Source organism: Pagrus pagrus (assembly GCF_965226575.1).
Source record: "Pagrus pagrus genome assembly, chromosome: 22".
Classification (NCBI taxonomy): domain Eukaryota; kingdom Metazoa; phylum Chordata; class Actinopteri; order Spariformes; family Sparidae; genus Pagrus; species Pagrus pagrus.
Window position 1 is genome coordinate 6,161,159 of NC_140204.1, and position 13,044 is coordinate 6,174,202.

Here is a 13,044-nt window from a genome sequence, read left to right on the forward strand (position 1 = left end):
ATTTTTTCCATGTATTGTTGCTTTTGAGATGCCCTACATAATTCATAATGTATAAGCGCACTATTGACATTGTTTTCAGTCAAGCTGTAGCTGTGAGGTGTGTACTGATCCGGTGAGAGCCAACTGGGCCTTGAAGCCTTTGTTCTAGTGCAATAAAATGGAAAGTCTAAATGGGATTTTTGCACCCAAACACTTTTAAATGTTCCAGCTGCAGGTTTTTGGACTTGGGCAAGAAAGATGTGGAAGTGTTCAGCACTCATAGACATGCAACTCATGATGACGGTCTACACAGGCAGAGATGTTTGTTTTCAGGGATCACAAGCCAACAAAGGTTAGAAGGAAGGAAGGAAATTAATAGAAATAATGCTTGCGATGCTAATTTCTGTTAGCACGTTAATGGTAATTCTCATTTTATGTTAGTAGCGAGCTAACGGACTAAGTGCTAGTTGTACAAAATTGATTCAGAAACACCTTACTCAGAAACATATGACAAATACATTTTCAACTCAATATAATTCATCGGTACAAAGGTGTCGTTTAGTGCGTATGAATGCACAAATACCGGATAGCTGACCTGGGCTCCGGGCATGGGGGCGAAGGGGTTGGTGGGTCTGAGAACAGGCTGGTTGTACATCATTGGCTGAGGAGCCATCACTGGTACCCCGCCCATCTGACCCATCTGAGGAGGGACCTGGACAAACAGAGAAACAAAAAGAAAGAAGGAAGAGAAGACACAGAAACATTACAAGAGTGAAAACAAGTCAGACAGCAAAACAGAGGAAAGAAAAAGTGAGAAAACAATGATGCAAAAAGCAGCAAAAGGCATAAACAGTCAGAAACAAACAAAACAAAACAACACAACACAGAGAAGGAACAAGGATGAAAAAGAAGTAGAAAGCAAATAAAGTGGGAAGAAATAAGTAAATAGAGAGAAGACAAAGAAAATAGGAGCAGGAAGATGAAATCAGTCCGCTACATTCTGCATTAGAGCTCAAACCAGAAGCTGATAAATTGAAACAAATTGAGGGAAAAAACACACAAACTATGTAGAAAACAAACTAATCCTGTGAATCATTTATCGAACTGAACAGAACCACGAGCGAGAAACTGAACATCAGACTGTCGGTCAGAAGACGTACGATCACTTTGTTCACCGTTTTCTCTCCCTCTCACTCAACGGACCAGGGTTAGTGTCACGTTTTTAAGGTTTAGGGAACTAAAATACTTGGTAGGGTTTAGGGAACTATAATACTTGTTAGGATTAAGGAACTAAAATACCTGGTTAGGTTTAGGGAACTAAATTACTTGATCAGGTTTAGGGAACTAAAATACCTGGTTAGGCTTAGGGAACTAAAACACCTGGTTAGGCTTAGGGAACTAAGATACCTGGTTAGGCTTAGGGAACTAAGATACCTGCTTAGGTTTAGGGAACTAAAATACCTGCTTAGGTTTAGGGAACTAAATTATTTTGTTAGGTTTAGGGAAAAAAAAAGTAGGGTTAAAATAGACTAACAACGTTTAGGGAGCTAAAATACCTGGTTAGGTTTAGGGAACTAGAGCCTCCAGTTTTTGTCTCACAATGCTTTGACACTGGACAGGTCAGTTTCTATAATTGTCCTGGAGCAGCTATAATCTGATATTCAAGCATCGACACCAATATGTTGATATCAGATCAAACATAATGACTGAAGGTTCATGAGCAGCATGTTTTTCCACACTTACCATTCCATACACAGGCACTTGCGGTGTGGTCATGGGAAAAGCCATGGGAGCTGGAGCCTAGAAGAGAAAAAAGGAAACAGGAATCAGCTTGAAGCAGGTGGAAAAAGCAGACATGGCTGCCAACATGACAGAAAACACACCCGGGTCAAACATTTCATTGCTCGCAGTGTAAAGAAAACCAGAACATTTATACAGATTTAGCGCCTTTAGCTCTGACAAGCGCCTCATCTGTCTCTATCGGACACGTCCGACTCTGAACACGGTAAAATAAATACACACAGTCTTATGTATGTGTGAGGAGAACACGTTTAATGCTGATAAAGTGTGTGCACATTAGGAGCGCGACAACACAGCGTGCAGCAGAGGTACTTAGAGGAGTCCCACTGGGAGCAATCATTACCACGGCTTTAAAAGGGGTGGCTCGGTAGGACAGCGTTTGGCCCTGCCCTCCTCACTTCACAAATCAAATCCACTATGGCTGAACGGGCCTCAAACTCGACGTGACGGGCAATTTGTAGCAACCCACGCGCACCCCTCGACAAAAGCGGCTGATTTCTGCTCGACATGTCGGTAATTTATGGGAGCGAGTGTCCGCGGCACATTACGGTACGGTATCAGCGGATGTCCCGGAGGAAAATCAGTTTACGAGATGAGACGTGGAGATGCAGCTCGGGGGTGCCTTGCACACGACAGCAGGCAGTCTATAACACATACACCAGTGTTAATATTCACAGATGTTGGATGAGTTATCCATCGCCTGCGGCAATTTCACAGTTTGTAGTTGAGTTACATATCGCAGGCGCAGACTCGCTGACAACTTCTCTCATATATAACAAATAAGAAGCTGGATTTCTCAGTGGGATTTGGGAATAACCTGCGAGCGTTTGCAGATGTGACGGGATAATGCCGGTGTGAGTTTCCTCCCCTATCTCATATAATTGTACAGTGTCTGCTGCTGCAGTCGCGAGTTACGACTGTTCGCTCTGCTGCAGGTCAACCTGCTCACCCGGAAGTCAGCGAGCTCCCACTGTTTTTAAAAAGCCATTAAAGACAGCTCGCAGGAACACGCTGCTGCTGCCTTCACAGACCTAATCCATCATTGTAAATGAGACAACTGAGGCTTTTTTTTTCTTCTTAGCATGACTTTATAGAGACTCAATCATTGCAGAGGTATTAAAAGTTTCTCCAGCTGCAGTGAAACGTGCAATATTTCCATTAAACGCAGTCATTAGCTGCGTGAAATCATATATCACCTTTGCAGTCTTACGTCAAATGATGGATTACATTAATCAGGGAGATACAAAAGTGGGTTCAGGCTTTTTATGTGGAAAATAAAACACTAGCGTTATTCTTTAATTGCTACTTATGCGATGACGCCTTAATCAATGCTTTAAACAAACAGCCTGTTATGCTCATTGGGCCATAAGGTCGAGTCTTACATTATTTTAGCTCTTTTTTAAATATGCAAACTAACATTTTCTTTTGTTTTTATATTTTACATACTACTGCAAATTACTATTTTCCACGATTAATGTCTCTAGTGTTTAGTGTGTTATATATAAACAGACAGAAGGCAAACTGAAGCACCGAAGAGCAGTCCAGCTGTAGGCTACAACACAAGCTCTATTTTTTATTTATCTTATATTTGTTTACATAAAAGTATGCCGAATTATCTATCAGCAGTTCCTTTGTGCAGTGTAGCCATGGATGTAGAGACAACTATCAACAGATTACTTTAGTACTGAAGAAAGCTTTAAACTCAAGAAACCTAAGGCAAGTTCTGAAGTGTTATTTGCTTTAATGACACCAAATGTCTATAAATATGTGTATCACAGTGGCGGACTCGGGATGAAAAATAAAAAGGGCACCAGCGTGGACAAAGTCGTGACATATTTATAGTTTACACCACACTTTGTCCACCCTGGATGACACTTTATCATGTTTTACTTCCCAAGAGGGCACCTTCGCACCTTTTTTTGAATATGGGGCACCAGGAGGGCATCACACCAGTGTAAGTATCATGTCTGTGTTCATATTTGACCAAATTATTAAGTTTCTGACAGTTTTAGCTGACTTTGAAACCCTCAGACTCCAGACGTTACACACAATATATTCAATAAATGACACAAAAAGAGATTTTTCCTCAATATTACTTGTATAATCCTGATTAATGAGCACTGCACTACCTTACTTGACCCAGATTTTGTGTTGCTGTGTGAGATTTTGAACGTTGAACTTGAAGAAACAGTAAAACTCTGTAACACTGAAGCATCACGGGGACTTTAAGTGATGACAGGAAGTCATTTTCTCCGCCAGCAGATCCGAAGCAGGAGGGTTTCTGGTCGGGTCAGGTGAACCGGTGAACTTATCTCAGGAGTTAATCAATGTGATTTATCAGGCTCTTAATTCATGTCTCCACTGAGCCGACCTGTGAAAGTTGATCATAACCGTTGATCAATCTGATCTCCTCCAGCAGCAGAAGAGTTGGCCCGCAGCCACGGAGGAAAGAAAGAGTCCAATTCAAGCCAAAAGACTTGATTCATCTGTCAGATACGTTTATTGCTCAATTAGTAATACACTAGTGGCTCCAGTACTTGAAACCATTATTATATTATGAAATATTTAACTGATTTTACCGTCATCTGCACATGAAGCACGCTGTCGTTACAAACCATCTGTCTGAGTCTGACTGGTCCGTCTGACGGCGGGCATCGCTTTATTTCTTTAAAGCGTGACGGGAAGACGTGCGAGCGAACAACAGAGCAGGTGAGACGCCGTTTACGCACCGCTACACCTTCTCCATCAGCGTCTACGCCCATCTGTCCGTCAGCCCGGCTGTCGGCCTTCAGCGCGTCACGCTTTACATTCATCTGTTTGTCTGTATCTGTCGGCCTCCTGTTGTTTCAATCCCTCTTTTCTGTTTGTCGTCTCGGAGGCGCCTCCCTCTCACTTTTCACTTCTCCTCTCTCGTTTCTAAAGCTTTCAGACTGACCTCCAAACGACCCGCACGGTTTAAGCGACGCTTAAATAATGTTTTTAGTCTTTTTCTGGCATTTCAAGGTATCAAGCGAGCGCAGACCGTCGCAGCCTTCTGGTGGGAATCTCAGATTTTACTTCTCATGCATGATGCATGGCGGCCTACTTACTCGCTGCTCCGCTACCTGTGATGTCTTATACATCACCGCCACATGACTTACGTCTTACGGAGGTCAGGAGACACGACTCTGCTCTGTTAATATTTCCCTCTCTAAGCTTTATTTGTTTCCTGTACGTTGAAGGCAGGATGCAGTCCACTGCTGACCACTGCTGACCACACAGTACAGGGACTTTACTCTTGAACCAAACAGGAGGGGAGAGACATTTTAGTTTGTTTCTGCTGAGAAAACCAATACTTCTTTTTTTTTTATTCTGCCACTGAATTAATCTCCAGAGGCAATTTCTGTTTCTGATAGTCAATAACACGTCTCCAACATTAGATGGTTCGGTGTTAGTTCGTTTGGGTTCGACACGGAGCCTGAATAATGCCGACAGGATCCCTTTTTTTCCGTTTAGTCCGTCGGCACATGGTTTTATTGGATGAAGCTGGTGAGGTTCTACATTTTTCATATTGTTTTCTAAACCCATACATATAAAAAACCCAAACCCAACAATGTGTCGGTCTGTCTCTCGAAACCTTCTGACCTCCATAACACGTCTGTGGGACTCCGACAGATGTTTGTCTTTAAAATGTTGTCGTTTTGTAAAAAGGCTCAGTAATTTCCTCAAAAACTAAATGTATGTCATTTTCTGCTGCTGACGCTCCATCAATCAAAACAAAAGACACGAGTAGCGTGGGATCGTGGGAGCCGATGGAAATCTATCTGACGTGACTCATGTAATGTTTCTTTAATAGAATATTTTTAACATCTGCCTCCTTTGTAGAAAATAAAGGGATTTAGTTATGATTTCTTCATCTGAGTATTAAAAGCGGTGAAGCGAGAGAACAAGAAAGTAAAAACAGATGTAGCTGCGAAGCTCAACCAAGACAAAAAAACAGAAAACTGTCCTGTTTGATCAACCTCTGTGGCCACTCGAGTGTAGAGTACTGAGATTATCGGGTGCACTTGAACGCACCATGAGGGTCCTGTCGACGCCCAGTGATTCTGGCGTGCAAGCACTGATTTTAACGATTAATCGATCATCTAAATGGTTTTAATTGACCAATTGTCGCAGCTCTATCCCACAGACAGTACTTGTTATTAAGATCAATTACTTTAGGAATGGTAACCGAGTTATATATGATGTAGAAGTATTTATATTTAACATATTTTCAATTTGTGTCGATCAGATATGAAATGCTGAGGTTGACTGAGGTTGAGATATGTGTTGTACGTCATCTTTCTTTTGTCTTTTGTTCTACTTTTGCTTAGTTAAGATTGTACATCAAAATTAAATCATTTATACAGAAAAATCAGCAGTTCTGGTAGAAACGAGTCGACCTCTCGGTATCAGACAGTCACTGTAACTAGTACAGATCAGATCTCAGAGGTGAGGAGGTTAAAACAAGCAAGAAAGAAGTGACAGAAGAAGAAGAAGAGGAAGGTTGAGCAGCACATTACAGAAGTCATTGAGCAGCTGGGTGAGACTTGTTTTACTGAACAGGGATATGAAGTACTTACATAACTAGTATAGAACATTCCATTCTGCATCAGGACGCAACGAGGAAAAGAGACAGAAGACGGACAAAGAGGGACAGAAAGAGACAGGAGACAGAGAGGAAGTGAGGACGTGACGGGGAGTCGATGATGAAAGAGGGGAGCAAAAGAAAAGGTACGGTACAGGTGGACGAGAAGACAGGATAAAGAAAGTGCGATGGTAAATAAAGAGAAAGAACCACGACGTAGGCAGATGGAGGACGAACAGCAACGAGCAAACGTAAATAATAAAAAAAAAAAAGAAAGGAACGAGGGGTCGGGCAGATGTCAAAGGCACCGCGGGGCGAAAAACAGGACGAGCAGATGACAACGCAAAACAAGAGACGCGATAAAAGAAAACACGAGCGATGAGGGGAAGGAAGACGAGGGGATGACGGTGCAGAAAGAAAAAGAAACGCACGAAGAGGACGAGCAGGGACAGGAAGTGAGAGATGAGACGGGATGACAGCGAGCGGTGAAGGGGGGGGGGAGAGAGAAAATAAAGGAGGACGAGGACCAACAGGAGAGGCAGAGAGAGAAGAAAGATTTGGGGGGAGAGAGGGAGAGAAAGAGAGGAAGCGGAGGGTTAGTGACAGTTTTGTCCTCGTCAGCCAGAAATTGCTGTCCGGAGATCAGGAGGACAATCGGGAGCTGCCAAGATCAGCACGCACACACAACCACACACAACCACACACAACCACACACAACCACACACAGGCAGCTTTATACTGCAGCAAGTCAACACACACACACACACACACAAACAGCATCTATACACAAGAAAGTACAACGTCCACATGCAGACGGACGAACAGCTTCGTCCTGCAGCAGCTTCAGATTATTAACAAAGTGTCTGTAAATTTAAATCTGCTTCTCAACATCCAGATTAAATATTTAGATAATTCTACGTCTGAAACTGGCAGAAACGTGGAGAAAAGAAAAGGAGCAGGTCTGATTTTTCACCGTTAAAGGATGAGTTCGACATTTTGGGAAACATGTTTGAGTTTCCAGGACTTACAGACACTTTGATGGATCCTCATTAAGGATAATTCTGGTTAATTACAACTTATTTGTTCTTGTTTTGGTAGTTTTGACAATCATTACCTCGTCACTGTAGGCTGGATGGACGAGAAACACTCTTTCTATAATTCGTTTTTGATTCATTGAGGTTTTCTATTTGTAAAACTTTCCTCAAGCTGAGAAATCTGATTTAAAAATCACTCGTTCTGCGGCCGCAGCAGCAGGAAGTAAACCCTGAAGATAGGAACTCTTTCAGTGTTTGCATCCTCGTTTAATAAAACCTAGAATTAACTGAAATAACTGGACAGCTAACCATTATTTTCTCTCCTAAATAAGTTTGAATCACCCGTTAATCTGTTTAAAACCTCTCCGATCGTGTTTCTCGACCTGCCAAACTTCTTTTTAGATTTCAGCGAACACTGTGGTTAAATCTTTGTTATTATTCCTGATAGAAACGTGACCTTTACGACCAAAACAAGATCCAAGTTGTTAAAAAAACAGAATCATCCTTTAAGACTTCTCTGTCAGGAATCTCAGGATCCTTTTAGGGTAAATTCGTAGGTTGCACATCACCACACGGGCCCCGTTCTGCCCCGATGTGCGTGTTCCTGTCTCCTCACCACATGTTGTACAGGCATGGGCTGCGGGGCCATCGGCGCCGGGCCCCACTGTGTGGTCGACATGGTCTTATTCTGCCAGTTCTGGCCTCCCGTCAGCTTCTTCTCTCCGGGCTGGCTCCAGTGCATCTCTGGCCTGAAGATGGACGAACAGATGACCGAAACAAGAACACAGTCAGGCTCTTTCTTTCTTTTTGCATTTTTCTCAAACAACAAGAAAAGAAACTGCAGTTACATTTTCTCCTTTTACTGTCTTTTATGTTTTTTTATGGTCCCTGTGAGGCGCATCGTGAATTTTAAAGACCGACTATATTGCGAGTGCGGCAGAAATATGAATCTTGCTTTAACGCTTTACAAGAGGCACTTTGTCACAAACCCCGAGCGGTAAAAGCAACTGGATTCTCCATGATAAATATGATTTTTTTAAAAGTTAAATGTTGGCTGACGAGCAGCAGTGGAGCGCATATTCAAGGAAAAGGTAGCGTCACATCTCAAGATACTTACTTCTTGGCTGGTGTCCCACCGAACTGCAGATCTGAGGAGGGATACAAACACAGGAAGTGAGTGAGCAAAGTTCAAACAGAGGCATTTAAAGTGTTAAACCAGTTAAGTAAAGTTATGCGTCTAGTGAAGTGTTTGTTTTCCACTTTGGGCCACGTTATCTGGACACTCACTGCCCACGAGGTTGGCCAGAGAGGAGTCGAGGTCGTTGGCTAGCAGCTTTCCTCCGGGATGGATGGCCATCTGAGGAGGTGGAGGAGGTGGTGCAGTGTGCGTGGGAATCGTAGGCTTCAACAGGTCACCTAGAGCATCGAAACCTGCCGGAGATATAAAGTTATACGTGTGAATAAAGTGAGTGAAAAGGCTGCCGGCGACTTCATAGAGTCAGAAATGAACATGGAGGGGGTTAGTTCACCACACAGATGCACAAACAGAGAGGAAAGCAATGAAGTACATGCGTATGTCAGATGAAATATGAGCTGAGGAGCATGAAGACAAATAACAAACAAAAAACACAGTCAGTAAACATCTTTAGCCTTTCCAAAAGCCAAAAACAGTCAAATTGTGAGGAACGCGTTTAACTGTTGGCTGTTTTAATGTAAGCTAGCTAAGTGCTAACTAGCTAAGAAGCTAGTATAATTCCTAAAGCAAGTTTAGACGTTCAGCTTCCTTAGAAATGTAACAGAGTTGTGTTAACCGCACTCATTGGTTTGACCTAAAAGTCTAAAAAGGCTTTTTTTAACGGACTTCATGGGGCTATTGTTAGCTTAAATCGCTAGCCAGCTACATGTTGTCACTTTAGCTGGGTGAAACAATAATCGGCAACTAGAAATGAGAAGGTTCGCTTTTGTGTACTTCTGTTTGAAAGCAAGAGACCACTGTTCAAAAAGTTACAATGAGTTTTGAGTAGTTAATCTGCATCCATTAACTGCGTATGTGCTGTATGAAAAGAGCTAGCTTGACAGGTGTAGCAACACTAAGAGCAGTCAGTTAACTAATCGAACCGTAGCCACAAAAATCTGAATAAACAATGAGGGAAACTCACACATGAGGAAGTTTAAGAAGAGAAGCAACTGATTTCCAAAGAAGGCTAGCTCAATGCTACCTAGCTTACTGGCTACAGAAGAAACTAAGCAATACTTTCTAGGAGCATTACAATAGCTAACTGGATGATTTTGGGGAAGTTTGAGATTACAAAAAGCCAAAATTCGATCTTAAACGTTAAGATAGCTAATGTTAAACTGTTAGCTAGCTACACATTGTCATTTTAGCTGGGTAAATCAATGGCAGCTATAAATGAGAAGCCTGCTTTTGTGTACTTCTGTTTGAAACCAAGGAACCGCTCTTTGGATAATCACAAAGAGCTTCGACTGTAAAATTTGCAACCGTAATCTGCATGTGAGCGTTATGACAGCAGCTAGCTTGACACGTGCAGCCACAGTGAGAGCAGTCAGCGAGCTAATCGAACTGAAGCTGCACAAAAAATCTGAATAAACAATGAGCAACTGAATCTAACGAGCTCCGACTCTGCTTTCAGCCCTAATATTCAAAACTATTCAAAAAAACGTCCGTTCAAGATTCGACCGCTCTAATGAAGCCGAGCTCGTCGGGTTTGATCTGAGAGTATCGCTGAGCTGTACATCCTAAATGTGAACCTCAATCTCATCGCTAGATGTTCTGTTAATTGAACTTATTTCTCTAGCCTTTACCTTCACATACAGAGATTCCTGTTTAAAGCAGATCTACTCGACGCAGACTCCCATTTTTTCCAAACTGTCATGCAGCAGCCTCATTCTATCAGCAGCGAGCCTATAATCCCTGACTCAGTAGCTCGCAGCACTTGTTCCAGATGATTGATTTATCTGTGCGTAGCTGTCATGTACACACTCTGACACCAACGGTGATTAGTTTTTTAAACATGTGTGCGTGTTTGTGTATGAGGGGTGGAAGCCGATCGGGGTTGTTCATTGCCGGTAAGGTGCGAATGACAGAGTAATTTCCTGTGTTGGTGTGCGAGAGCCTGTGTTAACAACGTCCCGTGTCAGCACTCATTCAGCTAATGGCTCAGTGTTACTGTGCTGGACGTGTTTACATGTGGGTGGAAAGATGAGCAAAATAAAGGACCGCAAATGCAAAAAATGGATGCAAAACTTCAGATTTTCAGCTCCTGCTCCTTGCATTATCATTATCGAGCAACCTTTCGTGGTTAAAACATCAATATCTTGCGACAGGTAGTGAAGATCGGTGCAAGGAAAAGATACAAAACAAGATGTGAATTGAAGACGACTGCTGTAAAGGTACAACGCTCCTGCAATACACAGGAGGAGGAGGAGGAGGAGGAGGAGGAGGAAGTGAGGCAGCTGATGGTGGGAAAAAAAGAGGGAGGAATAATATTTAGTTAGGAAGCAGTGTGTAGGTCTGACAGCGGTGCTGACACAAGAGATTCAGAAAACACTTTTCCTGCTAGCTTAGCAGACGAGAGAGAAAAAAGAGAGGGAGGAGGAGGAGGAGAAGCATTTGGAGACAGAAAGTTAAAGATGGACACAGAAACCTAGTTTTAACCACAATCTCTTTAATTCTCCAATTTCTCTCCCATTGTCGGCATTTTCAATTATTGTTGTCAGCGTGTGATGAAACACTTCGGCGACGTGTGTGTGTTTCTTTTTTTTGTGTGTGTGTCTTAAACCACCGTGTCAGTGTAAAGCCCGATGAATTAAATTGAACCGAGTGAGCAACAGAGGAGCGGTTGAGATTAAAAGGAAGAAGAAGAAAAAAAAGAAAAGGACACGAGGCCTCTCAGTAAATCACACCACAGGGCTGAGAGAGGAAGACGAGGAGAACAGGGGAGGAGGAGGAGCGCCGTATTGAACGGGGTGGATAATGCTATCAGCGTTAGCTTAGGTGTTTCAGCAGAGGATTTGACAGTCAATAGAGTTTAAGATCAAAGGGAATGGAGGAAGTAAATCCATGTCAAGGGTTTTAATTCCCAAAAAAACTAGGCGGGAGAAATCTGCTACTTACTACTAAATGTGTCAGATATGTGAATAGGTTGGATTATCTAAAGCCCTTTTCAGACACGGTAACACTGATGGCTTCATCTGTTGGGTTGACGTAATGGCTCCTTGTCATTCAGGCGTAAGTTTTCCAGATATGATGAGATGTTTTTCTTTTTACAGAAAGAGCTTCAATTGTGCACAATATTTGGCACCTGTGAGCGAGAAGCAGCGGTGGGATGGGAAATATACCAAGGGAGAGGATAGTACAACACGTCCTGGAGGTAAACAAAAGCCGGCTTCCCATTCCTGGTTTAGCTAGCTTGGTATTAAAGCTAACGGCGGTCCCAAGAGTCGGTTGAAAAGTTTGGTGACATAACTATGAATTCATACAATGGTAGACAGAAGCATGTTTGTCCTTTCTAGCTGGTGATTACTGATTGTGTGACCTGTAGCTAGCTAGCTTATTTAAAGCTTTTCCCCCTCTAGCGTTCCCAAGTGGTGTTGTTGTTGGCACCACGGTTGTTTAATATACATTAAATTGTGCGATCAACATTCACTTCATAATGCTACGTTGAAGCAGAAAACTCTACTGTTTAAGCTAACGTTAGCCACATGAGTCGAAACCAAAAGAGATTTACTCAAAATTTACTCTAAAAGCTGCAGCTAGCTAGTCGACAAAATGTAAGCTAGGCTATCTCCAGCTGACTTTATAATGTTTCCAGCTGACTAACTTTAATGTAAAAGGGGTCTTGAGATTAATTGATGGCTACATTTATATCATAACGGGCTAACAGACTGAAGCTAAAGCTAGTAGATCTCATTCAGCAAGTCAGACTCCTGAGTAGAGATGATTAATGAGTGCTACATTTATCACATTGCTCTTGATGTTTTGATTTAAGTAAAGATTCCTCTGAGGTAAAGGTGACTCAGGTGCTTATTACAACAGTGTGCCTGACTGACAGGGGAGTAATATAGTTGTATTAAAACATGATGAGCTCTCTGATAACTTCTGTGACCCTTTCTGAGTTTTACTTTCATATAACAGAGAAGGAAGGTTGAACATCACGACCCATTAAAGTAATGAAATTGGCAAATCCGTAAAAAATCTGATTTAAAAAACGTCTGAAACAGGTGAGGTAAGACATTAATATTTGCTCAAATCCCAAAGAGGCGTAAATAAACTCCCAATCTCTGCACATCAAAGCACAAGTACAGTAAGACAGGAGTTAAAACAGGACAATGAAACCAGATAAAAGAACAGAGACTACAGGAGACAGAGGAAGGAGAAAGGACTTTGAATTTTAAAGAGGAGGAGAGCAGATGGAAAGGAGTTGCCTGGGTGATTCTTGCCTTGTGAAGTGTGATGGGGAGACGATGAGGCAAATACAGAGGGAGAGATGAAATAAATGGAGGGAGGAGGACGAGGAGGAGGAGGAGGAGGAGGAGGAGGAGGAGGAGGACGGTGGGAACGGTGTGAACGACAACAAACAAAACAGACGAGCAGAAGCAGACAGA

General features: G+C 42.5%; 1 protein-coding gene across 10 annotated transcripts in view; it reads right to left on the reverse strand.

Moving 5' to 3' along the window:
* LOC311251461 (phosphatidylinositol-binding clathrin assembly protein) overlaps positions 1-13,044 on the reverse strand; it is an 86,349-nt gene that overhangs the window by 6,365 nt on the left and 66,940 nt on the right. For 4 of the 10 annotated variants that reach the window (XM_084343891.1, XM_084343887.1, XM_084343892.1 and 1 more), the window contains 6 exons: positions 8,707-8,850; positions 8,537-8,567; positions 8,036-8,183; positions 6,381-6,404; positions 1,723-1,779; positions 563-691 (listed from right to left, as the gene is read on the reverse strand). In XM_084343891.1, coding sequence (XP_084200017.1) covers positions 563-691; positions 1,723-1,779; positions 6,381-6,404; positions 8,036-8,183; positions 8,537-8,567; positions 8,707-8,850 — 533 coding nt within the window. The remainder of the gene's footprint in view (positions 1-562; positions 692-1,722; positions 1,780-6,380; positions 6,405-8,035; positions 8,184-8,536; positions 8,568-8,706; positions 8,851-13,044) is intronic. The other 6 variants (XM_084343889.1, XM_084343886.1, XM_084343884.1 and 3 more) reach the window with 4 other exon arrangements.